This window comes from Aulostomus chinensis, chromosome 15 (assembly GCF_037954235.1).
Source record: "Aulostomus chinensis isolate RoL2024-O1b breed Wild chromosome 15, RoL_Achi_v1.0, whole genome shotgun sequence".
NCBI lineage: Eukaryota > Metazoa > Chordata > Actinopteri > Syngnathiformes > Aulostomidae > Aulostomus > Aulostomus chinensis.
The window spans coordinates 9,976,729-10,004,638 of record NC_141334.1 but is presented as its reverse complement, the minus strand read 5'-3'; the positions used below and the strand labels follow the sequence as shown (position 1 = coordinate 10,004,638).

The 27,910-nt window shown below is 43.0% G+C and overlaps 2 protein-coding genes across 2 annotated transcripts; one reads left to right on the top strand and one right to left on the bottom strand.

Annotated features, from left to right (window-relative positions):
• The first annotated feature begins 19 nt into the window (after positions 1 to 19).
• taok1b (TAO kinase 1b) lies at positions 20 to 25,388 on the top strand. Its single transcript, XM_086225839.1, has 21 exons — positions 20 to 425; positions 11,342 to 11,588; positions 12,119 to 12,190; positions 12,569 to 12,670; positions 12,752 to 12,797; positions 12,923 to 13,019; positions 13,135 to 13,248; positions 13,850 to 13,941; positions 14,542 to 14,635; positions 15,364 to 15,445; positions 16,446 to 16,613; positions 16,835 to 17,041; positions 18,029 to 18,163; positions 18,276 to 18,512; positions 18,665 to 18,793; positions 19,088 to 19,171; positions 19,314 to 19,433; positions 19,698 to 19,937; positions 20,047 to 20,259; positions 20,793 to 20,975; positions 21,301 to 25,388. The coding sequence occupies exons 2-21, from the start codon at positions 11,457 to 11,459 to the stop codon at positions 21,787 to 21,789; spliced, it is 3,036 nt and encodes a 1,011-aa protein (XP_086081965.1). The 5' UTR covers positions 20 to 425; positions 11,342 to 11,456; the 3' UTR covers positions 21,790 to 25,388.
• On the bottom strand, positions 25,181 to 27,910 carry LOC147248619 (protein ABHD15). The gene is made up of 3 exons (XM_086225846.1): positions 27,008 to 27,910; positions 26,304 to 26,533; positions 25,181 to 26,230 (listed from the first exon to the last, which is right to left on the bottom strand). Exons 1-3 carry the CDS (start codon positions 27,755 to 27,757, stop codon positions 25,507 to 25,509), a joined length of 1,704 nt encoding a protein of 567 aa, XP_086081972.1. The 5' UTR covers positions 27,758 to 27,910; the 3' UTR covers positions 25,181 to 25,506.

The window sequence follows — 27,910 nt, the reverse complement described above, 5'->3', positions numbered from 1 at the left end:
GGGGGACAAGTTTTAACATGTTTAAGGCGCAGCCAGACAGCTTCAACAGGACTGTCATGCGCGTGTTTTCCTCTCAGTTAATGTTGCAGCTGACCGACTATTTGATTCAGTTGCTCCTTGACTCAGTGTGGAAGGGAGGTGATCCTCCTCGCCGCCATTTTTAGGGAACTGCCTACAGTGGAGAGAAACTTCGCTAGCCGCTGTCTAACCTTAGCAGCTCCAGCAGCTAGCTAGCCAGCTAGCCAGTAGCCTTCCCGACTGCCAGACAGCTCGCTATGACAGTTAACGCCTGACTGTCGTTAGCCTGGTCAGCTTGCCTCATGATGACATCAGTTATTTCCAGCTAGGCTATACGCATAAACAACGGGTATTGCTGGAGTGAGGAATCTGGCTAGACCTGGAGCCAGTGGGACCGTCTTTATTGGGTAGGACAATATTATACAGCTGTTTGGTTTCGAATTAGCATTGCTAACTTATGAGCTAGCGAATTCACACTTTGATTTCCCTGGACTGCCTCGTCTCTTATTCAGAGTCAGTCGCTTTCACTGGCGTGTCTGACTGGATTAATTAGCGGCTCAAACCCACTTGTCATCCTATGCGGATTCATTTTGACAAGGTGAGTTGGTTGCCAACATAAGTTTTATGCTAACTAACGATTGGTAGCGTAGATTTGTTCCCTACCGCTAGTTACATGCTGCAGTGGAGGTCGGTTAGCTTGCGAGCTAGCATGTGAGATTAGTTATTTTCTTGCTAACCTACGGCTCCTGTCAGAAATTGTGCAGTATGTGACATCGACAGGATTTATTCTGTTTTGCTTGACAGTTTCTGTAATCCCTGTTATTTAAATTTCCAATTCCCGATACTGGCAAATATTAAGGCTGTACGTGGAGCATGGCTAGCAAGCAAAATTGTCAGCGAATAGATTGTTGTTGATACTGGTAACAGATTGCTTCACCTAAAGAAGGGGATAGCCAGCTACGTTAGCTTGCTAATCCGCTTTATGCAACTATCGTTACAAACAGTGCCACTCCCTCATTCTTGTTTTTGTCCACTGTGACTGTTACTCGGCTTTGGTGGTGTATGTTTTGGAAGTTTGCGTATCTTCAAGGGACAGTGTATTAGAGGGGCTGGTTTGCTGTGGGGGTGACATTGGTCTCGACTCTTTCTGTGAATGTCGCACCTACATGCCCTGGCATTGTGTTTACAAGCAGCACTGGCCGGGAGACTCTGACAAATCGTTGCTGCCGAGTGTCAGCGACAGGCAGAGTTCGCATCCGTCACCCGTTGATGGCTGTTTTGTGCACTGACGTGAGTCGCATTCCTCAGTTTTCTGTGTTGATATTGCGTAACACGGACTATCACTCAGCGAGCTACTCCTCTGCTTGGCTTATCTGTGACTTTGCCGCTGCATGCCAGTGGATGACAAGCATTTAACATATTTTGAATGAGCTGAAATCACGCAGCGCCATTGTCTTGATAGCTGATACACCCACACATGGTCTTTGTTTTGTATGCCATGTACAGGCTCTCTTTGTCAAATAAGCTCTGCAGTATGAGCGGTCCACCTGTTTTTCTGGGTGTCTGTGGACAGTGATGAACAGACTGTCCGTGATGTTAAAGGAGGCTGGCAGGTACGACTTGTTCCCTAGTTTAGTTGCTGTATTTCTGCAAGGTCTCTGCTTTCCTGTGTTGTCTATTAGCTGTCCCGATCTGCACATCTATCATTTGTTCATTCCTGTATATTTGTATGTTTGTCACAGCTGCTGTTATTTCTTGCTTGCATAAAGACTTCGTAAAGTCTGCTTTGTTGTTTGTCGGTTATATCAGGGAGTTCTGAATATGAGCGCACTGGATAATGGTTTTAAATGTCTCCCAGGAAAAATGGATTAGAGACTGGAGCAAAGCCTGTCCTGCTTGTGAAGGTCTACATGCAACTTATGGGACAATAAGCCATCAGCAGTTGAAAGTAACATTGGATTTACTTTCAATTTTGATGTACTTTACTCCATTACTTCAATTTTATATTCCAGTACACTCACACAAATGTATGTCTGAGAGAAGCATTGCACATTCCAGTCCACTGTATTTGACAGCTGAAGATATGATGAAGTAAATACAACAAGACACAGTTCAACCGATATCTGGCATAATTTTGCTTGTTGTCTGAGTCTCATTTCAGATGTTTTGAGTTGTTAAGATCTGCCGTGATTTTCATTCTAAACTTTTTATATGTTTTTGTTTGAATAGATGTTTACACGGTCAAATATCTTAACAAAAAAAAACCCAAGCTTATAGGAAAAAGTCCTAAAAGCCTGTACAGACAGTTCAAGACCTGAAAACAGATTTGTTTGTCAGAACTTTTTTTTTTTCCTGCCCTAGTGAATCCTCTCATAACCAGGTAGTTCAAAATAGTTCAACCTCGAGCAGCTTCAACAGTTGATGCAGTTTATCACTTCCAATTCAGACACACATCTGCCGATACTGCCAGAGACCTACTCTGCATCGCGTAGACCGACTGCAATCGTCACATCACAGGAGGGCGCAATAACTTTTAAAGGCTAATTGTGTCCAAATGCCATTTTTAAATTGAACACCATGAAGCTGCACCGATGTCTTGTTTACACGTGTGCTTCAGACAAGAATATATGTGATTATAGATCCCCTCAAAAATCACACCATTGTCATTTTTATGTGGTTTTTCAATGAAATTAAGAATTTTTTTTTTTAAAAAGATCATAATAAAACATTGTTTCATTTCATGAATGATACTGATCATAATTATGTATTTTCTTTCAAAATCATAGAGCCTTGTACACAACTGTGGTCGATTTTAAATGTATTTCCGAGAAACGCATTTGACCTGTGTATAGATCAGTTATGTGTCTCATATTACGTTTTAGTTGTTTCATAGTCCAGGAATAGAATCTGGATCTGTATGTGGATCAGCATCACCTCTGTGATATTTGCTTTGTACATGAAGTTAGTCTCTTCGTGAGTAACGTCTGTACATGCACCCGATTCCAGTATTCCTCATTCTAGATCCCGTCTATCCTACTGGCAGCTGGTACAGCACATCTTACGTCCCATTACAGCTCCAGTCCAGTGCTGTGAATGATTCATCAGTGACTTTTTTATTCCTATTTGAAATATAAAATATCAGCCTGCTTAAATGCAACAATTTTATCACCACAGTGTTTTGTTTTTTTTTGTTTTAATTATTTTTAAACAGACTTTTTAGCTTGCAGAAGGGTAATGCAATGTCAGTGGTCTTTGGATTTTCACTTAGCGTTTTTATTATGGACATTGTAGAATAAGCCATGGTTGTTTTCTTTAAAGTGAGTTCCTTAGGGTCTTTGAATGGGGCTTGCTGCTGAACAGTAGGAAAGCAACAGTATATCTGATGAGTCAGGCTGAAAGCTAGAAGCATAAAGGGGTGGATGGACAGATCACACACGTGGTGCAGTCTGTCAACAACACAGTCTGCTTTTTTTTCAGTCATTGGCTGCGCATTAACATTTCATTCACTTGATACATCTGGAATTACTTTTTAAATGTAGGTGCTCTTGGCTTGTATTCTTTTCATTTATTTGTTTTTGTGTTAATGGTAGCAAGCTTTGCCCCAACAGGACGAGCTGAAATGGTGCTCCGTGAGAGAAACGGGATGGGTCAAATGCTCTTTGTTTTTGGTCCCCTATTCCTCTCCTCTATCACCATCACTTCTGTTGTGCCACAGACGAGGTTGTCTCGTTGTTGACGTTTGGTAGCTTTCACTGGGCGAGACCCTCAGTCTGTAATCAGTCTCAGAAACAGGATCATGGACTCTCCACCCTCCACATTGGGAGATAGAAACATGGTGAATGCGCTATTTGATCAACAGTGCACAAGTAGGTCATGAAATTAACATTGTCTCTGAACAGCTGTCATGTTGCACCGGTTTGACTCAGTGAAGCTCGGCCAGGAAGGACCAGCCCCTACAGTTTTCTCCTTATATCTGATATAAGACCTGATAGGCCTGACCGATATGGGATGTTTGAGGCCAATCCTGATTTACGAGCTGAAAAATATCACTTATTCCAGATATGTGGAACTGATACAGGGAATTTATCTTTCTATATTCCTTGTGCACCAATTTTGTTTCCATATGACTTTATTAAGGTAGAAGGCTAATTTCTTCAACGAACGATGTAATTAATTATAAAAGATTTAACATTCATAAATGACCATTTAAATAGAGACCAAAATAGAATAGTAAAATAAACAATGAGGAGGTGTCAGAGCGCTCTTAGCTGGACACACTACATACGCCATTTAAATCATCCTAGGCATTGTTTCTGCATTTCATGTGCTGTAAAAAAAAATGTTTTTAATATTGCCGTATATCGGAAACATAAACGTCGATAAAATATATCTGTAATAGGCCGGTAAAGGCCAATATATTGCCAGCCGATATATCAACTAGCATGAACTCAACATCACTGGTCTGTCTTTGTTTTTGTAAATTACATCTGTGAATCTCCCTGAGTAGAAATGATTCATGTAGGGTTTGAATGTGAAATCGATATATTCTTATTGTGTTCTGGTCCATAATTCAGTGTTTTGATTCCAAATAAGTAAAAAAAAAAAAAAAGATTGTTTTTTTTTTTTTCATTATTTCAAGAGCGAAATAAAAATTCACATCCTAACCATAAAGCATTCATTACATGCAATTAAAATGATGATCCCCAGACATACGTGAAAGAAATTTTAAGAGGATGTTGTAAAACCAGGTTGTCTATTTAAAGCTATAAAATATATAAAATAAGGGTTTAGTTTTACCAGCTTTTTCTCAAAACTACAGTAATCAGGGCTGTGTTGGAATGGCTGTTGTCCTGTGTGCTCAAACTCCACATCATCTCAGAATCTCAGGTGCTGGGATCTCAGTGCCCTGCTGGAGGATGAGGATGATGCCATGTTGGGTTGAGGCAACTTGGAGTCTGTTTGACCTTGCTGTAGAAGGGTGCTGCAGTGTCACACGGGGATCTTTCATGAGGTTTTGCTCTGGACTTTGTAACTTTGTTTTTAATGTTCTTCTTCTCTTTTCTTGATATATCTTAATTGCTGTTTCTTTGTCTTCTTGAAATTGAGCTGTGGTAACACACAAATTTCCTCATTGTGGGATCAAGAAAGTTCTATCTATCGACCGATCTAACTTTGGTGTCAATGTGGCCTGAGAAGTATTTCATGAAGATTTGTCACATGGTTATTAAGCTGCATTCACTGGCTTGATGCATTCTTATATTAACATAGCATGCAAGATGCCATGTAGCATCCTATTAAAGGATGTTCTTTAATATTCAGAATGGAAGCAGATTTAATGGCTTCTTGAGAGAGATGCACCAATCCACTTTTTTCCTTTAGTTCCGATCCAACTCAGATACACATCTGCTGGTGCAGTACAGATTCTGAGGCCAGAGCCTATTCATTCTGATACCTTATCTATGAAGGAAGTCGATGTGTTTGTGAACAACCTCTGTATTGGTGCATGATTCTGATAATAAGGGCTGAGCAATTTTATCGATTCTGCGATATGTATCAATATTTTGTTTCCCCAGAGGGTATCAATTTTTCAGCCCTGAGTATCGATACATTAAGCCCCATTCAAATCCCCTGTGTCCCGCACTTTGCAAGAAGAGCAATTAGTTCTGCCAGCCGCTAGTGTCGCTGTAGAGCACTTCTAGTTACCCAGACCACAAAGCCTTTCTCATCCGGTTAGAGCTGAGACATTCAGGAGAATGGCAGCGAGTATTGTTCCCTCTAATTTCTCATGTGTCTGGCATACACACAAGCTCCCCCCTGAGCACACTGAGGATCAATGTGAGCAATATCAGTTGTGCACGCTGTGGCCACACACCTTTTGAACACCTGGGAGCATAGCAAGGTACATGGCTTATTAAAAGATCCAAATTACAGCAGCAATTTCTATTAAGCTACTTTTAATATGTTCGGGGGTTTCCAACTCAACCACTGAGTTACCGTCACCGTCTCTTATCTCTGCCACACTGTTGTTGGCTTGCTAACCTGCACAGTGCTATGGGGCGTATGGGCGGGGAACTTACCGAAGCACTGTTAATGCTATGATTGGCTGCGTATCCTGAGTGAACTGTGTCGCATCATTGGCTGGACACCTGTCACTCACGGAGTCCATACGCTGCCTAGGTTTTCTTGTGCGCTGAGAATGTGCGAGCGGTGAGCGATTACGCAAGCGCGCAGTTTAGAGGGAACATTGGCGGCGAGTATAAATCCAGCGCCTGTATGTTTAAACGCAGATGTGTGGGAGCATTGTGGGTTCAAAAACAAAAAGGAAAGCTATGATTTAGACTAAATTATGGCGGTTTGCAAACTGTCACACAAACGTTAAGTACTCTGGAAATACCACCAACCTGCGAGCCCACCTAAAACGCCATCACCCGGACAAGGAAATGCTAACTGAGACCGAGCCCAAGAAGCTGCGGCGCGACCCGAAACGAACCACGCTGGACAGTGGTGGCGGTGGTTGCCACAAGTTCCCATCTTCCTCACTGAGGTCGCAGAAAATTACGGAGTCTATTGACTTCTTTATTTGTCAGGATTTGAAACGTAATTCGGTGGTGGAAAACACCGGCTGTAGGCGCATGGTGAACGTGATGGAGCTCCGCTATGCTATCGTCACCCGCGAACTGAGTTATTGGCTGCCATGGTTTATTTCTAGTTAACCTGGTGGCTAGACTGCAAGTGGCTACCTCATATGTTCAGTATCAAACTAAAAAAGCTGCCAAAAAGGCCACTTGCTGCACTGAAACTCTCCATTGTTCACTTTACTTTTCAAAAGCTTGCAAGCTACAATTTGCACTCAGTTTCAATAAGTGAAACAAATTTTCTCACCACATCTTTGATTGATTTTGTCCAGCGTTTGCAAGCTGCCAGTCAGAGCCATATATTGTGCAGTTGATGCTCTCAATTCAATTCCTTCAATCCAAGTCAACGGAACTCCCAAGATGTCACCGAAATCACTGTCCCTTTAAAATCTTTCATAAATGGATGTAAGTGTATTGAATTATATCGTGAGCAGAATTTCGTGAATTATCACATAGTGTATGGTACCGCATCGCGAGATTAGTGTGTCGCTACAGCCCTACTTATAATGACTGGTCATTTCTGTCTTGCAAGTGAAATTTCTTTTCTTGTTGATGCCTACAAATGAAGCTTCACTCAGGTCAAATCACATACATAAAGAATGATTATCATAACCTTTCATTTGTTGTTTCATTTATGTGGGCCAGGGGCTCTGGGATGTGCATGCTGACACACTAGACAAGTCAAAAAAAATAGCTGTTGAGAAAAGGGCCTAATTTCTGTTATACTTCAGAAGAAGTATTACCAATTGTTATAATTGAGATTCATGTAGTTCTCAATTTTTTTTTCTTCAACTTCTCTCCTATGAAATCCCAGCAGACAGCAGGATTACTCGTCTGTTGCTGACCCTGTGCAGATTTAACAATTTCAACCCAACAAATCAATGAAGTAGCTGATAATTTATTATCTCTCCCTTTCTTTGTTCCTCTCTTTGAAACCACCTTTGCTACTCAGCGTTGTGAATTGGTTGCCTCTTCATTAGGCTGCCTGTTGATTCTTACAGTGCAGAGGAAATCAATGCACATAATGCATCAAGAGAGAATATATTTTCTGGAACAGTAAAGCAAAGCAACTTCTGTCCACAATGATTATGAGTGTGCATCTTGCCGACCAGTCCATCTGTTCCAGATTCAGTCTTGTGACTTATTGTTCACTGCTCTTTCATTTTGTGTGTGTTCATGTTCTGGTGCGTTTGTGTCAGACAGAGGAGAGACAAATAGGCAGTTGTTTTTCATTTTCTTTCTCTGCATTATCTACTGTATTGGAATCATATACACATATTTACATATTTCTACGAATAATGGAATCCCAACATACCGTGAGTGAGCAGAAGCAGCACAAAAATTTGTCAAGACATACAATGAGTGTTGTTGTAGAGCCTGATTTTTTTGTGTTGTATGTCTCTTCCTAATGCAAATGAGTGGTGTCTGAATTATTTATTATGACCTCACATATATTTAAATCCACAGTTAGATCCTGTATCGGTGAGGCTCACTACACTGAGTGAATTATTTGTACACCAGTTCCCTTTCCGACTCCCTTCCAAACCCCGCCCGTCTCGCGGAACTCCGTCCATAAACTTGCTTCAGATAAGACCAGATCTTTCTCTTCTCAACTTTTAAATCAACCTTTCCTCCATGCTGACTGCTGACTGGACAATAAACTGACATAAATAGATTGTATATGGAAAAGGTCAGAGAAAATAAAGCCAGGGCAGGCGATTTTTCAAACCAGTGGCTCGTCATTCATTGTGTTTGAGCCCCTCGCGAAGCCTGTTAGGATTCTTTCACTTCTATCAAGTGACGATGATCTATCTTTTCTCGCCATTAACTCATATGATGTCCAATTAGCAACTGAAATGACAGTACTAGGAGTGTTTTATACAGTCAAATGTGTCTTAAAACCTAGCTCACAAATCATCGACTCAAGCCAAGGAAATAGAGTTCTGCTGTATGTGTACACCTTTATGAATACATGGTATTTTGAATTTACTTGTATCAGTGTAATACAGGGTTTTTCCAAGCTTAGCTACCTACTGGTCATTGGGCCTAAGCATCTGGGATATTTTATTTCTTTATTTCTTCAGGTTTTTAAATGTGCTATCCAGAGCAAAGTCATTTTAAGGTGTGTGTGTGTGTGTGTGTGTGTGTGTGGTTATGAGGGAGTGTTTTCCATATCAAATAGCTTCTTAGCTCTTGTTTTGATGACAAAGTGCCGTACGCATTCACAGAAGCAGCATTTCTGAAACTCGTGCAGCAGCGCTTTCCGCATAACACGGACCACACTAGCACACACCAACCTGTGTGTACACTTGAGGTTGGTTGTTGGTGAATAAATGTCACAGCTCCTCAAGACACAAGCCAAGTTGCTGTGTTTTGCTTTCCACCTGGAGTTGGACACACTTGTGGCATTTGAGGACATAACATTGATTTTACACGCATGCGCACATGCACCATATGTGTTTTTATGTGTTTCTTAACCGTGCAATGAAAACTTAACAGTCTCGAGTGCTCCTGGCACAGTTAACCATACAGGACATGACCTGTGCTTAAATAGCTATCACCTGTCTGCTGCTGCTTGCTAGCTATCATTAAGTTCATTAATTAGCTATGATGTGTTTATATTTGCTAGGAGTAAGTTGACCTTTTGAAATGAAAATGAAGGAGAGGAAAAGGAAACATGCAGAAAATGGTTGTGTAAAAGGTAGGTTTGGATCTAAAGGAGTTCTAAGTGGCTGGCCTCAGTATGATGCCAGCAGCGTGGTGATGAGTTGTGTTGTGTGTCACCAGTTTGCCAAAGACAACAGAAACATCTCATCAAAACTTGTTTTTAGGCTTTAATAGACTCCAGAATTTTGTTCTTGCTGGTTCTTTAAATGTGCTTTAAATAAGACAATCTTACTGTATTATCTCAGTGAATTATAAAATGAATGCATGTCATGTGTGACACCTAAAAGTCAATTTATTGCGAAAAAAAATTATGCTTACATGCAGATTTTATCATTTTATCAATCCCCTTGGGATTTTTTTTTTTTTTTTTAAATTTCAGCACTACTTATCTAATAATGCTGTGAGCATTAACCTAAGACAGAATAATGGCTCTCTGTTCATTAAAACCCATCATAAGTAGTGTTACTAAAGTCTGTTCCCCAGTAGTCAGTTTCAGCTCCTCTGTGATATTTGTTGCCCTTGAGAGCTTTGTGTTTTGGTTTCCTAGTCAGCTGGACAGCTTTTCCAGCAGCAGGACAACCTTGTGACGTCCAACCAACAAGATGGCTTTTTGATACAGGAAAGTTAGACTTGGGGCATTGGCAGGGCATGTCATGTATGACATCGAGCAATAATTCAAGTTTAAGTATATGAAGCTGTTGAATGCTGTGTCAAACAGAGTTTTTGTCCTCATCTGGTGCGTGACACTTCTCTGCCCAGGTGTTTGCCCCTAGAAATAATTATCAACGTCTTAAAGTAGACATATCGACCACTGAATGGTTGCCCTGATTATTGCAACCAAATAAATCTTCTCTGTATGAAAGCTAATATCCCCTCACACATAACTGCCTCTTAGTTATCATGCTGGAAAAAAGTTTTGTAATGAATAGTTACAGAAGTTCAGAACCTTTGTTTTACGTCATTTCATCATCAGAGATGAAGCTCTCAAACACGTTCATTGAAGAATTTGTTTCATAAGGGTGCAGAATACATAATGTGCTCCCACAGCAAGAGTACGTGGTACAACTCTGCATTTGCAAACTACTTACACAAATTAATCAGGCATGCATGTTGAATACATTAACTAGGGAAATATTGATGGCTTCAGCTTCAAGTACACGTTAAAAACATGACCCCTGGACCTCTAATTGATCATGTCATAGAGTTCCCCCTCATTATAACAGGCCCTTTTGTTGCAGCGGACATGAAATCAATCCTGGAGCCGCTGTAATTGCACTGTCTAGTATCTGCAGTTGCTTACAGATCTGCAATAATTGCTGAAGCAATCTTAACTGATGCACTTTTGATGACTATGCAAAGAGTGTGGTATGTTAGGGTCCAGCACGTGGGGTGTGTGACCAGTGCCCAATTTTACTGTCTTGAGAATACCTCTTGAGCTCTTGACCCTCCTGAAGAAACCATTAATATTGGTTTGCTCTTCAGTTGCTCTGGAACTCTGTGTCCACTACTGAAACGCCTCCCTCCTCTAGGCTGCATATCACAACATTCAACATTTCCACCTTCTGAAGTATATCTTTGATGGTGTTGAGGTTAGAAAGGATGGAAATTGATAAAAGGGTAAAGAAGTACATGTTTGACATTTGGAGTATGTATTCCATTTCTCCTCTTCTTTTTCCCCTTCAAAATTTGGACTTTTCATTCTCAAATTTAATTCCTAGAAGGCTTCTCTCAGTTCAACAGTCGATGGACTGTCGCCTAACAAATTTGGCCTTATTCTCACATCCACATCCACACACACACATGGTGGATGCTGCCATGCAAGGTGCCAACCTACTCATTAGGAGCAAATAGTGATTCAGCATCTTGGACACTACCTGGGCTCCAGGGGAAGTGAGAACCGAACCAGGGACACTTCAGTTACTGGACAGCCACTCTACCTCCTCTTCAGGCTGTGCATGTTGGTGGTGTCTTTTCTTTGCATTATTTTGGTGCTTCATTAACAGTTGTCTCTGTCCCTCCAGGTGCCCATGTGCTGGTTCCTAAGGCCCATTTATTACTGCAGATGAATCTTCAGCTGCGTTGGCGTAGCTCAGCACCCACATTGTCCCATCCCCTGTGCGTGGGGCATTAACCAGGATGCCCTCGTCTGTTAGGGCAGGGAGCCTGAAGGATCCGGAGGTGGCTGAGCTTTTCTTCAAAGAAGACCCAGAGAAGCTTTTCTCTGACCTCCGAGAGATTGGACATGGCAGCTTTGGCGCCGTCTACTTTGTATGACCATTTCCTCTGTTAATTAACCAAAATAGAAATGCACTTGAAAACATCAGTAGACAGAAGCGATAGATTTGAATCAGTCAGCTAACTGCTGGAATGCTCCTCTGGGTCACAAGTGTTCATTTTACAGATTCTGCACAGTCCCCTTGTGGCAATGAAGCGATCAATTTTGTGATTGGCAGTGTTTAATTAGTTGCTTTATTCCCCCTGTGAATAATACAGAAACAACAGTGTTTGAATTGGTAGGTATCGTGAGCATGGCAGTGTTAGCCTCACGATTCTTAAAAAGTGAAGCCTCCTGATCCACAATAAAGAACAGACTTGATTTATACCAATTTGTTGTTGTTTTTAAACCATTATACATAGTGGGGGTTATTAAATTGATGTGCATCACTCAGTTAGACAAGAATTCTCATCAGCCTTTTGTCAGGAGAGACACAAAAAGAGGTGTTCAGAAATGTACCCATAAGGGAATACCACAAATGCTGGCTGAGTTGTGAACTGACATTGCACTTTGTGATTCCCAGGCACGAGATGTGCGCACGAATGAGGTCGTGGCAATTAAAAAGATGTCCTACAGTGGCAAACAGTCTAATGAGGTGAGCCACAAACACAAGATTGATTACATTTCAATGATTGTTTTCAGATGCAGCTCAACCAGAAACACATCTCCACTGTTATATACACTTCAAATCACCCCACTGAGGTTATTATTTTATGATGTTCATCCTTGACACCAATTGCTGTAGTTTTTGGAGAGTTTTGCTCTCCTTCAGTCTCCACAAGGTCAATTCTCTGCTGTCTCTTTCACTGTTGTCACTCATGATTTCAGATTAGCTGCAATCAGATTACACATAATCTATGAAGAGAACAACCATATCCCTGTTTACCCTCAAAGGCACCCTTCCCTACACGCATACTCTAGACAAGCGAAGCTCTGCCTGTTTCACTTTGAATTTTCTTTTTCCCCACATCAGAAATGGCAGGATATAATAAAGGAGGTCAAGTTTCTCCAGAGGATCCGGCACCCCAACAGTATAGAGTATAAAGGATGTTACCTCCGTGAACACACAGCATGGGTACGTTGTCCATGTGCACAGAGCTGGAAGATAATCTCCTACTGCATGAGCTCATATGATGTACTTTGTGTCTACCTGTAGCTGGTGATGGAGTACTGTCTGGGCTCAGCCTCCGATCTACTAGAAGGTGAGAGTGTGTTCATGTCTTTTTGGGACTGTTTCCACCCTTCCACGAGAGACAAGGTGTTTAAATAATACTTGGTGTGTGTAATTGCTGTTCAAACTGCTTTTTGTTTTCTCCATCTCGCTCAGTTCATAAAAAACCGCTACAAGAAGTAGAGATTGCTGCCATTACACATGGTGCTTTGCAGGGCCTGGCCTACCTCCATTCCCATAATATGATCCACAGGTGAATGGCGTCTTTTTCGTTTTTAAATGACCTGTATTGCTTTTAAACTGCTGTGAACAGAGCTCTTTGCACATTTTCATACGCTGACACGTGTATGTGTCCAACTGTCTCTCAGGGATGTGAAGGCCGGTAACATCCTGCTGACTGAGCCTGGACAAGTCAAGCTGGCAGACTTTGGCTCCGCCTCCATTGCCTCACCTGCCAACTCCTTTGTTGGAACTCCATACTGGTAAGTGAGAGTTTATTTCTATGTAATTTACTGATTATTAGTCAAGCAGACAGACGACTAATATTTACAGCTGATTTTCAGTTGCGTGTTAATATTTTTGTGTCACAATTAACTGCAAAATAAACTCCAACGCGATGCTGCCTTTTAAATGAACGCGTTTAATGGAAAGTTTCTTTTGATGAATTCTTTCTTTTTTTTAAACTGCATTTTGAACTCACTGAAATGTGAAATTAAATGAACATGTTAACTCCTACTAGAGATATTTAGATGAACATTTAAGTGTCTGGAGTTCCCCAGCAGGTTTTCACTGAAATAAATGGAAATAAACATAATTGCTAAATTTGACAGACTTTACCCAGAACAGTGGTTAAGAATTTTTTTACCTTCTTTTGGTACATTACTCTAAGCCAATAATTGGTATAATTGATCCCTAAATATAAAAGCATGAAGTAGATATTATGATTAATGCCACAATTGAAAATTTTGTCACGTAAACTCAGTGTTCTGTGGTTGATGATGAGTTCAGTCACTGTTCTCTGTCTGTTGCTGCTATTGGATTTTTTTGTTTCTCAACCGTGCTTGGTCTTTGTTCTCCATCCAGGATGGCCCCAGAGGTGATTCTGGCCATGGATGAGGGCCAGTATGATGGAAAAGTGGATGTCTGGTCTTTAGGTATCACCTGTATAGAACTGGGTAAGTAACACTGTGTACCAGATGTCTCTCATCTCATAGGTGCTGCTTTCTACAGTAACGTTTTAGTCTAAGATGATTTGATGGATTTCTTGAGTATATTGACACAGTGCAGTGTGCATACAGGATGTTATCTTTTGGGATCAGTTTAGAAAGATGCCATATTTAAACTGTCCTGTTGACTAAACATCTGAATGAATGTGAAATAAGTGAGAATCCATTGGGGCTGTCACTTTTTAGTGGAAGTTTTAATAGTCATTCGTAGGTGGAGTGAAAAGTTCACATTCAAACTGTAATCAGTTAAAAATGCTGTCAAGATGAGCTTAGCAGACCATCTGAGGTAGTTTGCCTTCATATCCAGCAGAGGGCGTCATAAAACTTCATTATCAGCACAACCTGTTGCATGCCCTTTGAACTATCAGTAAATTCATGAGTTATGCTCAATCCCAAACCTGCCCCACTCCACACGCTCGAGCGGCACCCCTCCATTTACACAGCCAGTGGGAAGAAATGGGGGATGATTTGATTTCTTTATGTATGGATTTATTCATTTATGTCAATGCCAGCCCTAAAATCCATTCAATGGACTCTTTTCTGTTCCAGCGGAGAGGAAGCCTCCCTTGTTTAACATGAATGCAATGAGTGCCTTATACCACATAGCACAGAATGAGAGCCCCACACTGCAGTCCAGCGAATGGTGAGGTCACACACAAACACACACACACACACACACACACACGTTCATACCTTTTCATCAGCAATATAGCTGATCTTTATCAAAACCTGTATTAGAAATGAAATCTAATCAGCAGGTTATTGCAACAGTTAGACATGTTTATTGTGGTAGTTTCCTAGTTTAGATGAAAGTTGTCATAAAGCTCTGGTACGACACCTCCACTAACATCCAAGCTTGTTTTTTTTGTTTTTTGTTTGTTTGTTTTTTTGCATGGATATTGTTGTCAGCCTAGTCAATCCACTGTCAGAAAAATAGGAGAAATGCAGGATGAAGGTCAACAGCGATGGAAAATATTCCAACCATAGAGTGTGTTTTGTAACCAAAGGAGAGCAAATTGCCTGCTTTGTTGTGTTTGGCCAGCAACTTGGAGTCTGTAAGAAACGTCACACTGACCATAACTGGAATTTGACTCCCATGGCACCCTGAAATGAAAACACCCTGTTGTTTGGTTGGAGTTTGCAAGAACAGTTGCAATTAAAGGGGTATTAAATTTGAACAGCTCGTTTAATCACCAGACTACAGAGCAAACCTCAGGAAATCGTATTTCACAGGTTGTGTATAAGAAGGTACATTTATGTAAATATATATTGATATTTATATATTTGTGTGTGAAAATCCTCTTTATCGGCTTATATTTTTGTAATATTTATATATGTTTTAATCTGTTTGTGTTTTCATCTTTACTCCAGGACGGATTACTTCAGAAACTTTATCGACTCTTGCCTTCAGAAAATCCCCCAGGACCGACCGCACTCTGACGACATGCTGGGTGTAAGTGTACTCTCACAGCGTCTAGCTACTACACAGACACGGCGCAGGGTCAGTGTGCTAAGATGAAGATTGACAAACCCTTTGGTAATAAATCTGTCTCTGATGTTTGCACTCTGCTCTGTTCCCATAAGCTTCTATTTTGATCCATTAATCCGCTACTTCCGGCCCAACGCACACACACACACACACACACACGCGCACCACAGAGCTCTTTTTTTTTATAGATGGAACGCAGACGTAATTACTGTAGAGATGTGATTTCTGCATCCGTCTTTAAGTAACTGAGCAGCTGTCACTTAGCCCGCTAATGGCCTCACTGTTGCTAATGGAAATTGTCCTTGGGGTAACAGCAGCTCTTACATGTTCCTTTTTAAAGTTAAAAACTTTTTTTTTTCCCCTTAAACACAACTAAGCACATTAAAACTCTTGGCTTTTTTTTCCCTTAGACTCCTTTTGTTTCTGAAACACGGTGACATGTGGTCTGTCCCAACTTTACCTTTCAGTGAACAGCATGACAGTAAAACAGGAAAATCTGGTATTTATCAAACTGCGTGTTCTTGTATTTTTGTCAGCCATAGGGATCACTTATGGGTTGACTGTGTGCAAATGTGTGGTCAGCACAAAGTCTTACATTTTAGATTGCATCCAGGTGTCTAGCAATGTGTAGATGAGAGAATTCACGTCATGGGGCCTTGTCCTGTGTTGAGGAACTCAAATTGAGACAGTCTGAGACCGTTTATGTCAGTGTTATGTTTGTTCAAGCTTTATGAAGCTCCATGTCCTTAACCAATTTCTTTTTTGGTTACTGTATAAATGTGGCATGGTCATTATGGAAAACCAGAGAGAATAAGATAGAGACAGATGCAAGTCCAAATCTTTGATGAGCACACAAACCCTTGTCAAGTGTTGAGAACAAGGTCAATGTATTTCTTATTCTTCTATGGGCTTCCTTCATCTTTTGATGATGACTCATCCTCTGTGCTGTCATCCTCTCCTGTAGCATGCATTTCTGCAGCGTGAACGTCCAGACTCTGTGCTGATGGACCTAATTCAGAGGACCAAGGATGCAGTACGAGAACTGGACAACCTGCAGTATCGCAAGATGAAGAAGATCCTCCTTCAGGAAGCCCACAATGGACCCACAGCAGAACCCCAGGATGGAGAAGAGGTGTGAATGTTTTTATGTTTACATCCAAGTCAAAGAATGATGTGGAGACATACTTGAGTCACATTCATGGCATTCAACTGTGCAGAGAAAATAACCAGGTGTGCTTGGTTTGCATGCTTGTGTGTCTGTCTTTGTCCACTGTGTCTCTGGGTCTCTCTTGTCTTCTCTCTCTGGCTCTTTCTCTTTCCCTCGCCGTCTTTCTCTGTGCACTCTGTCTCCAGGAGCTGGAGCCGGGTGGAGGTCGGACAGGAACAGTGAACAGTGTTGGCAGTAATCAGTCCATTCCCAGCATGTCTATCAGCGCCAGCTCCCAGAGCAGCTCTGTCAATAGTTTGAATGAAGCGGCCCAGGACAGCCGCAGCGAGCTGGACCTGATGGAGGGGGACCACACGGTCATGTCCAATAGCTCCGTCATACACCTCAAACCGGTGGGTACAGCAATACACACCATGTAGTAGATTACTAGTAGATTACCTTAAATACCTTCCAGGCACCACTAGTGATTTTCACTATTCGCACATACAGCTCTATTCTGGAGCACATTCACACACACACGACATGACAATTCAGTCAGTAGGTGAGGCAAGATGTCCTTCCAACCATATTCCCTGTAACCTTGCTTGGTCTTGATATGAAAAATTAGCTGTGCAGAGTTCCCAGAAAATCCATTCTGGCTGTCACGCACCCATGACCCCTTCCTGGGAAAATCATGGGACATCTTTGTGAAAGGCTGCATGTGTGAATGAGGCTTAGTATTGACATCCAGTACCAAGAGACATGCCATCTCGCCTCATATTTGTTTCTTATTAAGTGTAATATTACATATTATATCATCATCATCATCATTATTATATTATATCATCATCATTATTATTGTTATAATTATTATTATTGTTATAATAACAATTAAGAACAATTAATATTATGATTATTCCTGTCACTATGCACATATACATAACCATCCAGGTACACACAGGCACACGCACATGTATATATGCATATATATATATATATATATATATATATATATATATATATATATATATATATATATATATATATATATATATATATATATATATATATATATATATATATAGTCTTTGTTTTCTCTTCTTTGCTATTTTTCGCTAAGGTTTCATTTATAGTCTATTCTATGGAACCAGTGCTGTGAATGAATGTTGAGGAGAGTGCAATTTCCCTGGCGGAACGTCCAAAAGGGATTAATAAAGTAGTCTGTCTGTCTGTCTGTCTAATAATAACAATCCTCTCTAAACTCATCTGTCCTGTTGCTTTTTAATAGACAGCTGATTGTTTGAGTGGACCTTACAATCTGTCTTCCGCCGCTTACTTCCTGTATACTTGTTATATTGTACTGCAAAAAAAGTGTAAATTGTGCTGCTCTATTTCTCCAGGAAGAGGAGGAGAGTTTTCCTGGGGAGCAGGCAGCCAGCAGTCAACCGTCTGAGCCCCAGGCAACACCAGCTCAGGCTCCAAGGAAGCACTACCGCAACAGAGAGCACTTTGCTACAATACGCACAGCATCACTCGTGAGAACACTAAATTAAACCCTTTTCCTACTTACGTCACATGCTCCTCCAGTCTGTTTGTTACTGTTCTTATCATCCAAAATTCACCAAGCTTACATTCCCAATCTGGCAGGTAACCCGAGAGATGCAGGAACACGAGCAAGACTCTGAGCTGCGGGAGCAAATGTCAGGATACAAACGCATGAGACGGCAACATCAGAAGCACCTGATGGCCCTGGAGAACAAGCTGAAGGGAGAGATGGACGAGCACAGGCTTCGGCTGGACAAAGAGCTAGAGAGTCAGAGGAACAATTTTACTCAAGAGATGGAGAAGCTGCTCAAAAAACACCAGGCAGCCCTGGAGAAAGATGTAGGTTGACAGGAAATATAGAAAAATCGAATCTCATATTAATGTCAAATTAAAATTTAGCTGACATATTTAGCTGTTCCTGTCTTAAAACATATTCTTGCTACTGAAATGAGGGTTATTTTAATGTCTCGCAATATACATTTTTGATGCAGCTGAAGACGTTTGCCAACGATGAGAAGAAGTTCCAGCAGCACATCCAGGTGCAGCAGAAGAAAGAGCTTAGCAGCTTCCTGGAGTCACAGAAGCGCGAGTACAAACTGCGCAAGGAGCAACTCAAAGAGGTAACACAGTTGTCTACTATAATCTGCTGATGATTTTGACTGTAATGGTTTCTAGTGTATACTGGTGCATGTGTGAGTTAAAGGCTGGTGAATAGGAAAGGCTTTTAAATATCAGGAAAAACAAGGTAAGGAGGATGGAATTAATGTGATAATTAATCGTGTTTATTAATTGGTAATGAGCATTTATCACCTCTGAAAAGATGATTGTACTTTCACTAGCATCAGTCTGAAGTGAACTTCCATTACATCTGCAGTGACATACAGAAATGAATATTAACAACATCTATGTGGCAGGAACTGAGCGAGAACCAGTCGACTCCAAAGAAAGAGAAGCAGGAGTGGCTGTCCAAGCAGAAGGAGAACATCCAGCACTTCCAGGTCAGGTCCAGCTCTCTTCAGCGTCTGAGATCATGATCTCAAAAAAAGTCTTAGCTTTCAACTATTAGAGCGTTGTAGTGTATCAGCAGTATTGAGTGACATGGGAGTAAATTCTTGTATGCCACATCGTGTCCTTTCCCAGGCGGAGGAGGAAGCCAACCTGCTGAGGAGACAGAGGCAGTACCTGGAGCTTGAGTGCCGGCGCTTCAAGCGCAGGATCCTTATTGCCAGACACAACGTAGAGCAGGATCTGGCTAGAGAGGTACCGGGAGGGCACCAGACACCCACTATACACTCAAACTCTTTCATTTATCTCAAAATAACATAAATGAGCAAAAATTTTAGCCCTGCTGTGAGCAAAGGTATTCCTCAGTTCTTTTCTGTAGTGACTCCAGCACAGCATCGTATCTTTTGTGGTGTGTGTGTGTGTGTGTGTGTGTGTGTGTGTGTGTGTGTGTGTGTGTGTGTGTGTGTGTATGTGTGTGTGTGTGTACATTTATTTTTGGTATTTTCCTCACTTTTTCAGGAGTTAAACAAACGGCAGACGCAGAAGGACCTGGAGCATGCTATGCTGCTCAGACACCATGAGTCAATGCAAGAATTGGAGTTCCGACATCTTGGAACAATCCAGAAGGCGCGTGCAGAGCTGATCCGGACCCAGCACCAGACAGAGCTCACCAATCAGCTGGAATACAATAAGAGGAGGGAGCGGGAGCTGAGGCGCAAACACGTCATGGAGGTCCGACAGCAGCCCAAGAGCCTCAAGGTATAACAGACTCACGGAGGTCTTCTCTGTTGCTTTTTCACACACGTAACACACACACACACACACACACACACACACACACTCATTGACACAACACTTTTGTCTTTAGTCAAAGGAGCTTCAGATTAAGAAGCAGTTCCAGGAGACTTGTAAAACTCAGACCAGACAGTACAAGGCCCTCAGGAACCACCTGCTGGAGACCACTCCCAAGTCTGATCACAAGGCTGTGCTCAAGAGGCTGAAGGAGGAGCAGACCAGGAAGCTGGCCATCCTAGCCGAGCAGTACGACCATTCCATCAACGAGATGCTCTCCACACAGGCTGTGAGTACGCAGGAGAAGGTTGGAAAAGTCCAGTACTGGCAGCTGAACAGTCAAGTTTGATTCAGTCAGTACCAAAACCAGACAGTTCATCGTCTCAGTGTTCTCCAATAGAACTCTCACCACACCAATCCCAAGTGGTCAGGACAACAGTTGTATCACTGATTAAGTCTTTTGTTTATCTTAGAAATGCGCAACTAAAGAAAATATCTAGAAGACGACTCCTGTCAAACAAACATGCCAATTCTTGAAATAAAACTTGAAAATCCTCGATTCCCAGAAGGGCCAACATTTATTTGCAGTCTTTCTTTGTTGTCAAGCAGTTCCACATTAAATCTTTCAAGACCAACATGTTTTACAGTTATTATGTCCAGCAAATTATGATGCAGCATCACTGAGGTCGTCATTCTTGTCTGTTAAGAGGGACGAAAATGAATTATTCTGCCTCGATGGCCTCCAGAAACGAGCATTAAGATATATTAATGAAAGGATTTGAGTTATTTTTTTCTCAATATTTTTGTGTTTCTTGCCCTTAGCTGCGGTTAGATGAGGCTCAGGAGGGGGAGTGTCAGGTTCTGAGGATGCAGCTGCAGCAGGAGCTGGAGCTGCTTAATGCCTACCAGAGCAAGATCAAGATGCAGACTGATGCTCAGCATGACAAGGAGAGGAGGGAGCTGGAGCAGAGGGTCTCTTTGCGGAGAGCTCTGCTGGAGCAAAAGGTAAGAAAGTGCCTGGTCCTTATCAAGAGTCAGGACTCAGTGACTGGGAGTGACGGGTGATGGACACGAGAGCTGTGGTGTGCTGTAGGGTTTTGGCTATTGGTCCTCATTGTGTTGACTGTCACACATTGTTCTTACACTCTGGAATATACCTCCTCCAAGGAGGTCATGAGATGAACACCATAATTCCTGGACTTCGCAAAGAATAGAACAGCTGTAATTCTTTTGGTTTTTACAACGTAGGTTGTAAGAACAAACCTTCTGTTTCAAGCAGAAATGTCATTAATCTGTGATTGTGGGTTCATGTCTGTCTTTATCTCCCCAGATTGAGGAGGAAATGCTCGCCCTGCAGAACGAGCGTTTGGAGCGAATCCGCTCCCTGCTGGAGCGCCAGGCCCGAGAGATCGAGGCCTTTGACTCGGAGTCCATGCGGCTTGGCTTCAGCAATATGGTGCTCACCAACCTGGCTCCCGATTCACAGGGGGGATGGGGAGGGGGAGGAGGTGGAGGCCAGGGTGCTCAGGGGGGAGGCCACTGGCCTGGAGGAGGTGGACACCATAGTCATCACCACCAGGGGGGCTCCAGCTCACAGCAGCCCTGGGGTCACCCTATGTTGGCTGGGGGCCCACCACCTTGGAGCCTCCACCACCCCGGAGGGAGCCAGAGGGGGAGCGGGGGAGGTGCGGGAGGGGTGAGGAACAGCCCTCAGGCTATGAGGAGGACGTCATCAGGGGGGAGGAGTGAACAGGGCATGAGCAGGAGCGCCAGCATCACCTCTCAAATCTCCAATGGATCCCACCTGTCCTACACCTAGAAAATACACCAACACACACACACTCTCATACACTCACACAAGCAACACACTACTTGTCTTATCATTGAATTCTTCTGTACCGAGGTAACACTGTTCACATGCACACGCCATACATACACCAGACACACACACACACACACACACACACACACACACACACACACACACACACAAACACTTGTTAGTTGATCAGAGACACACTGCACAGTCCAGAGACTGGGGTTTCCTTCGCCCAGTTCCTCTCCATCACCACCGCCCTCTTACATCAGTGTGCTGTGAGCAGGAAGCAGTGGAATCCCAAAAGCCCTGAGACTTATTCCAAGATGGCTGACGGCCATGCCAGAGTGCAATAGTGTCATTTTTGCTGGAGCTTACACTGCTGTTTTCTGTTGAATTTTGCCACGTTAGTCTCTGTTGCCATAAACCCAGAATAGCGGATTCATCCTGGATCTACCATGGAGGTAATTTGAAAGGGTTGTCGGCTTTATGCTTTTTGAAAATATTTTGTTGACAATTTTATAGATGATATGGAATTAGTGCAAATGATTAACTCTTTGCAAACTCTCACTGCCTAAGATTTAAGCTCAGTGTACTTGCTGATAGAGAGTTTGAAGAGATTATTTGTTTTTGTGCAGTCGTAGGTAAATGAGAAGGCAGGAAGTCATGTTGAGGGTGGAAGTAAAGTTTGATTGTGTGATGGACGCTTGAGGAATACAGTGGAGCGGTCGTGAAGGAAATACGGGTGAGTGCCAGGGTCGGTAATGAGAAGAGTCACTGACTTTTGATGATGACAGCGATGCTTCATGAGAAACGAGAAGAATGCAGTCTTTCATTCCGGCCTCCACCTAAGACCGCCACCAGGTGATGTCATTGAGAAGCTCAGCCATATTGTGTAACAAATACCTGCATGTTAATGTTAATGTGTACTGTGAAAGAGGCTGCAGCAATGCCAAAGGTGCAGGAACGGATTTGTCTTTCCACTTATTCACGCCAACTTGAAGATAATGCTATGTATTTAAAGAGATTGTGCCAGATGTCAGTGTTAGTTCAGTCAATATATTGAGGCCAAATGCATTCACACGTTGCTGGATCGGAGGAGAAAAGCAGTCATTTCCTGTGTGTGTTCGGCCTTATTGGTCTGGCTTTTGGGTTTCCACAGGCTCCTGCCCCCTGCCCGCACCTGTCCGGTGGACGCCAGTCTGAAGGACTCTGCACCTTTACCAGACGGGCTTTCAGCAGCACTAACTTGAACAGTTCCGATACTGGAGTTCTATCGTATTTATCGTAATTTCCTGGTTTGATTTGGGGCTGTTAGTCAAGCGCGATGCAGGAGAAAGAAATGGAATGGTGCCTGGTGGCCTACCTCAAGAACACTCTAGTCGTACTTCACCTGAAGGTGTTGGGACTCGACAATGACTCGGACTTTGGCGCAGGCCTTCACCCACTGTCGATCGCACATAACCACACACATCAAGTCTTAACTGTATGCCACTTTACTGATGAATGCGTTCTCCACGGTAAAGTTTAGTAGGATTTGAACACAAAAGAAACATCTGAACTCTGACCTTCTGCTAATCATCAGTGTTAACTGAGCTGTCTCTAAACCACAGCTCCCTCAGCAGCAGGAAAGTGTACTTTAAAATCTTTCCTTCATTTTTGCAACTCTTTGGGCAACATTAACCATTAAAACTTCCCTGATTCTCCAACACATCTTCTATCAGGGTTAGAACTACATGTGAAAGGGGAGGAGCCCTCTGCGGGTTGGTGTCTGCTGAACGTCTCAGTGGGTGGGTGGGTGGATGGATGGGTGGTGATGCTGTGATCTCCGCTGCCATGCCCCTGCAACCTTCCCCAGTCTGACACCCCACTCTGTCTCACCCCCGGTGACCCCCGGTGACCTGTCCTGACCACCGCTCTCCCCGTCTCCCTCCACCGCCGTTTCCTCCCCTCCTGAGCCTGGTGTGGTGGAACCCCTCTCCCTCTTCTAATGGCGAAGAGCTCTTCAACCAAGTGAAAGAAAAGAAAATATATACCGATATATGTATTATTGAATAAATCTATAAAGAAGGATTATAGAGAAATATAGAGGTGGAAGTCGAATGATGAAATGCAGATTATGCATTTAGGAATTTCAGAGGCGGAATGTACAGGAACCCTGTTAATATTGTATATTTTGAACTAGAAAATATGGAAATTTAATTGACGAAGACAAATTGTTGTAACGTGAACACAGTGACGTGGTTTTGGACCAGCAGTGTTCCTATGAACGTTTGATATGCCAGCGCTGGTTTTTCTCTTGTTTTAATTGCAACCCCGAGGTCTGAACCTTATTACAGGTGAACTGTTGTGACTGACATCACAACCGGAGCTCAAACTGTCGTGGCAACATTTCATGTAATGCTGAAGGAGGATGCGTTTGCACATAATTTGAGACCTAGACAGGTTTAGCCTTTGCTCCAACTATATTGGACTAACTTTACCAGACCCGTTGTAGAAGATTCAAGCTGTGCAGTTAGGATTTTCTTTTTCTTTCTTTCTCTTAATTTTTTTTGGGACACATTTTGGGTCTAAATTGAAACGAAGAAAAAAAATGTATAGTAATCGGAAGAACTGCCGAATTCTAAAATTTCAAAACAGTTTATCATACATGTTTGAAAATGACTGAGCAAGATGATGAAAATGTTCGATCCATATTAGCTTGCAAAGATTTTTTTTCAGAGGGGTTCACTGGTTTTTAATTTGTTGAATTCTAAAAGATGTTCACCCTCTTTTTTTTTTTTGTCTTTCACAAAACATTTTCACTCTGCACTTAATATTTGCCTTTTTTAATCTTGTCAGCCTGCACTCACATTTCATCGTACAGTCTGCTGTTTTTCTGTGCTATCATAAACAAAAAAAGAATGTGGCGCTCCCGCTTCTTCCAACTGCTTTTATCAATCCCCCCCCTCCCCCTTTTCTGTAGAGTTTTATTTCCTTTTGTACCTGAAAGGATCATTTTATTTGTACAAATGTTGTCTGCAGAGGGCCAAATGTGTGGCAGATTCTTAGTCCTTCTCTTGTGTTTACTAGAAACCCCTGTTTTGTTTTGTTTTTTTTTTTGTTTTGTTTTGGTTTTTTATGCAAGGCAGTCGGGGCAGAGTCTAGCTTTAGACCTTGGTCACTCTGAACTGGATCATTTGCACTGATTGCACAAATGATTTGCTAGGTTTAGGAGTCTACTGTGAGCCCCTCGGTGCACTGAGGGATGACCGGCCTCGGCTGATAAGAGGCGGGGTTACGTCTCTGTACAGTCTGTTTATCAGTATTCCTTTTATCCTTCCCGTCATATGGTGGATCTTGCTGTTTTATTCTCCCTGGTCCAGAGACCTGTATTAAATTGTATAGATTGTGCAAAAAAAAAGAAAAAAAAAAAGCTGAATGTCACATAGCAGAAGAGAAAAGCTATTCCGTACAGATGACAAAGTGATTTAAAATGTATAAAAGAAATTCAGAAACAAAGTTTAGGGGATAAATGTAATATTTTGTTTGTAATTACTATTTTTTGTTGGAAGAGGGCTACTGGATAAAGAATCATCTGTAATAAAGTAATTTTAATATTTTTTTTGTCCCACTTTTGTGTGTAAGAAGTAACATAGTTTAAATATTAGTTATCTTTATTCAGGGATTGAAATATCTGAGGTGTTATGGAACAACTGGTGGCTGGAACAAGCATCATCCTCAGCGAGTGTACGACCTCTTCCAGGTGAAGTTTCCCTCCACCTCCACACAGCTCTGCTCAGGTGTTTGAGGTCTGCTTCTCCTCATCACGCTGGCTCTCGTCCTGCGAGGAGGAACAATATTGCTGCTCCTGCTCCTCCCAGCTTGAGGGTGTCCTCCTACAAGTCCACCCTGACTCGCACCGTTTCTCTCTTCACCTTCAAGGAATTCTGCCACCACTCTGAAGTACTCCAGAACTGCGATGTGACTCCAGTTCCCTCCCTGCAGTGGCTCATCTTCTAGCCCTCCTCCCTCTTCGACCTGTCCGAGCTCCGGAGTGAACCCGCAGTGACCTCCCCTGTCTGTCAGCACCAGAAGGAAATATGGGTTTCTCTGGAAAAGAGGAAGTGGAATAGTGGAGGCAGGCGGGAGTAAAGGGTCATCACGGCTGCAGACACAGAGCACAGGCACTGCCACCTCATCTGCATCTCGGAGGGGTTCGTTCCTCTCCCAGTACTCCTCCCAGTCCTTGGCTGGGTGGGCCCTCTCGCCCAGTACCCAGACCACTGAGGGTGCTAAACCCTGGTGAGGATCTGAGCTCAGCCCGGAGTTCAGAGGGCTAACTTGGGGTCTGGGGGCCTTCAGCTGAGCTGAGGAGCAGAAAAGTGTTTCTTCAAAGTCTCTGAGTGACGAACAGCGGAGAGCCCGATCCACATCCAGTACTGCTCTGAAGGAACTGGTGTACCTGATGATGGGAGGATGAAAGCATCCGACATTAGTGCGTTGATGTGTTCACGTCACCATCACTGATCTCTCACCTGCTGAGCTGCAGTTTGCGGTGAAACAGCGCCCCCCAGCGGTAAACAAGAGGCATCGCCGTTTCAAACCACAGTTGGCCCAAGAGCACAGGTGAGATGGCGGCGCAGGCCGTCAGATGCGACCCCGACCCACATTCACCGAGGTGGGAGAGAAGAAGCCCTGAGCCTGAGCCCTCACTCACGGCCACCAGCTTGGAGGAGGGGTGGCGACTGTGGACGTAAGCGACCGCCTGACGAAGGAGAGCATCAAACACATCCGGTAAGAAACAGAGTTGTATGTCTCTCTGGCTCCGTCTATTGGAGACTTAAAGAAAAAAGGCATTGTTTAAATATTCACACCGAACTGGTTCAATATCCAGTATTCTTTATTTTGTAGATTTGTAGTCTGCAAGTAAAGCAAAAGCAGATGGAGAAGTTAGGATTTGTGAGTGCGGACGAGTGCATGTTGCAGCATGAAACCAAAGTGCTGAATGTTCTGACCAGCGATCCACATCAGCCTCTTGTTTTAGTTGCAGTAAATAATATTACAGCACATTTATGGACTGAGGAACTGAAGCTTTAGAACAAAAGCCACACATGGAAATATCTCACTGAATAATAAAGCGTGTAAATTAATGTGTGATTGTTGAAAATTAGATTATTACATGAAGGGAAATGGTGATGAGTGTTGTGTATGCTCCTTCAGGCGATATCTCTTCCTTTACCTGCTCAAGATCCGCTGGGTCTCCAAACTCAGTGAGTCGTGCTGTGGTCATGGGCGACCCGGCCGTCCCCCGAGGGTGAAACACTACCACGTAGAAGCCTTGATGAAGGGCCAAGCAGCACAGTGCCTTTAGGTGAGGAGTCATCCCTCCCCAGGACTGGGGGATGAGGAGAAGGACAGGAGGTGCTGAGGTGAAGCAGCCCAGTGTTCTCCCCCGTGAGGGATGCTCCCTCCTCCCCTCCCACCTCTTCCTCACAATGGCCTCACCCAGTCTGGTCCCCACAGCCCAGTCCAGAGCTACAACTCCTCCATCCCTCAGGAGCAGGTGGTCTCTGGTCCACTGTAACGTGTCCCCATGTTGTCCAAACAGCATGCTGGATAGAGTCTGGAGGTGGGGGTCTCCCCTGGGCCTCATGGCGAGTCTCGGCTTGGCCAGAGAGCCACAGTGCTGCAGCAGATATTTAGCCAGAGCTGTGGGTTTACAAATCAGCCTGGTGCCATCTGACCCCTGGCTTGACCCTGACAACATATGTGTCCCGGATGATCCGGTCTTCTCACTCCATGTTTGTGCATTTCTCTCCAGTGGCAGTTCCAGGATCAGGCAAATAATGACCCAGAGACTCCAGCCCGCAGCTCCGGCAGCCGCCGTCATCCAGGCGCGTGCTGTGGACCAGCGGAGAGCCAGAGCGAGCAGCAGAAACAGCAGAGGTGGAAACAAACACAGCAAACAATCCATTACAAACGGCTCCATGGCTCAATACGCACTTCTAGATCAACATTAATGTTTCAACCCCCATATCTGACAAACCCCCGATGCGGCTGGAGTCTGATTAATTGACCCATCATTCAAAAAGGCATTTCCAATTTGTTATTTAATCCAAGAAGGTTAAAATGGTATAAATGA

What these genes read in the sequence shown, in the direction of transcription:
- LOC147248619 (XM_086225846.1), bottom strand. Translation starts at nt 27,757, where the DNA reads ATGGAGCCGTTTGTAATGGATTGTTTGCTGTGTTTGTTTCCACCTCTG. An exon ending in ACCCAGCGGATCTTGAGCAG is followed by an intron (nt 26,534 to 27,007) that starts GTAAAGGAAGAG and finishes CTCCTTCGTCAG; the next exon opens with GCGGTCGCTTACGTCCACAG. An exon ending in CGCAAACTGCAGCTCAGCAG is followed by an intron (nt 26,231 to 26,303) that starts GTGAGAGATCAG and finishes TCCCATCATCAG; the next exon opens with GTACACCAGTTCCTTCAGAG.
- taok1b (XM_086225839.1), top strand. Translation starts at nt 11,457, where the DNA reads ATGCCCTCGTCTGTTAGGGCAGGGAGCCTGAAGGATCCGGAGGTGGCT. An exon ending in ACTCTGACGACATGCTGGGT is followed by an intron (nt 15,446 to 16,445) that starts GTAAGTGTACTC and finishes CCTCTCCTGTAG; the next exon opens with CATGCATTTCTGCAGCGTGA. An exon ending in AGGCAGCCCTGGAGAAAGAT is followed by an intron (nt 18,513 to 18,664) that starts GTAGGTTGACAG and finishes TTTTTGATGCAG; the next exon opens with CTGAAGACGTTTGCCAACGA.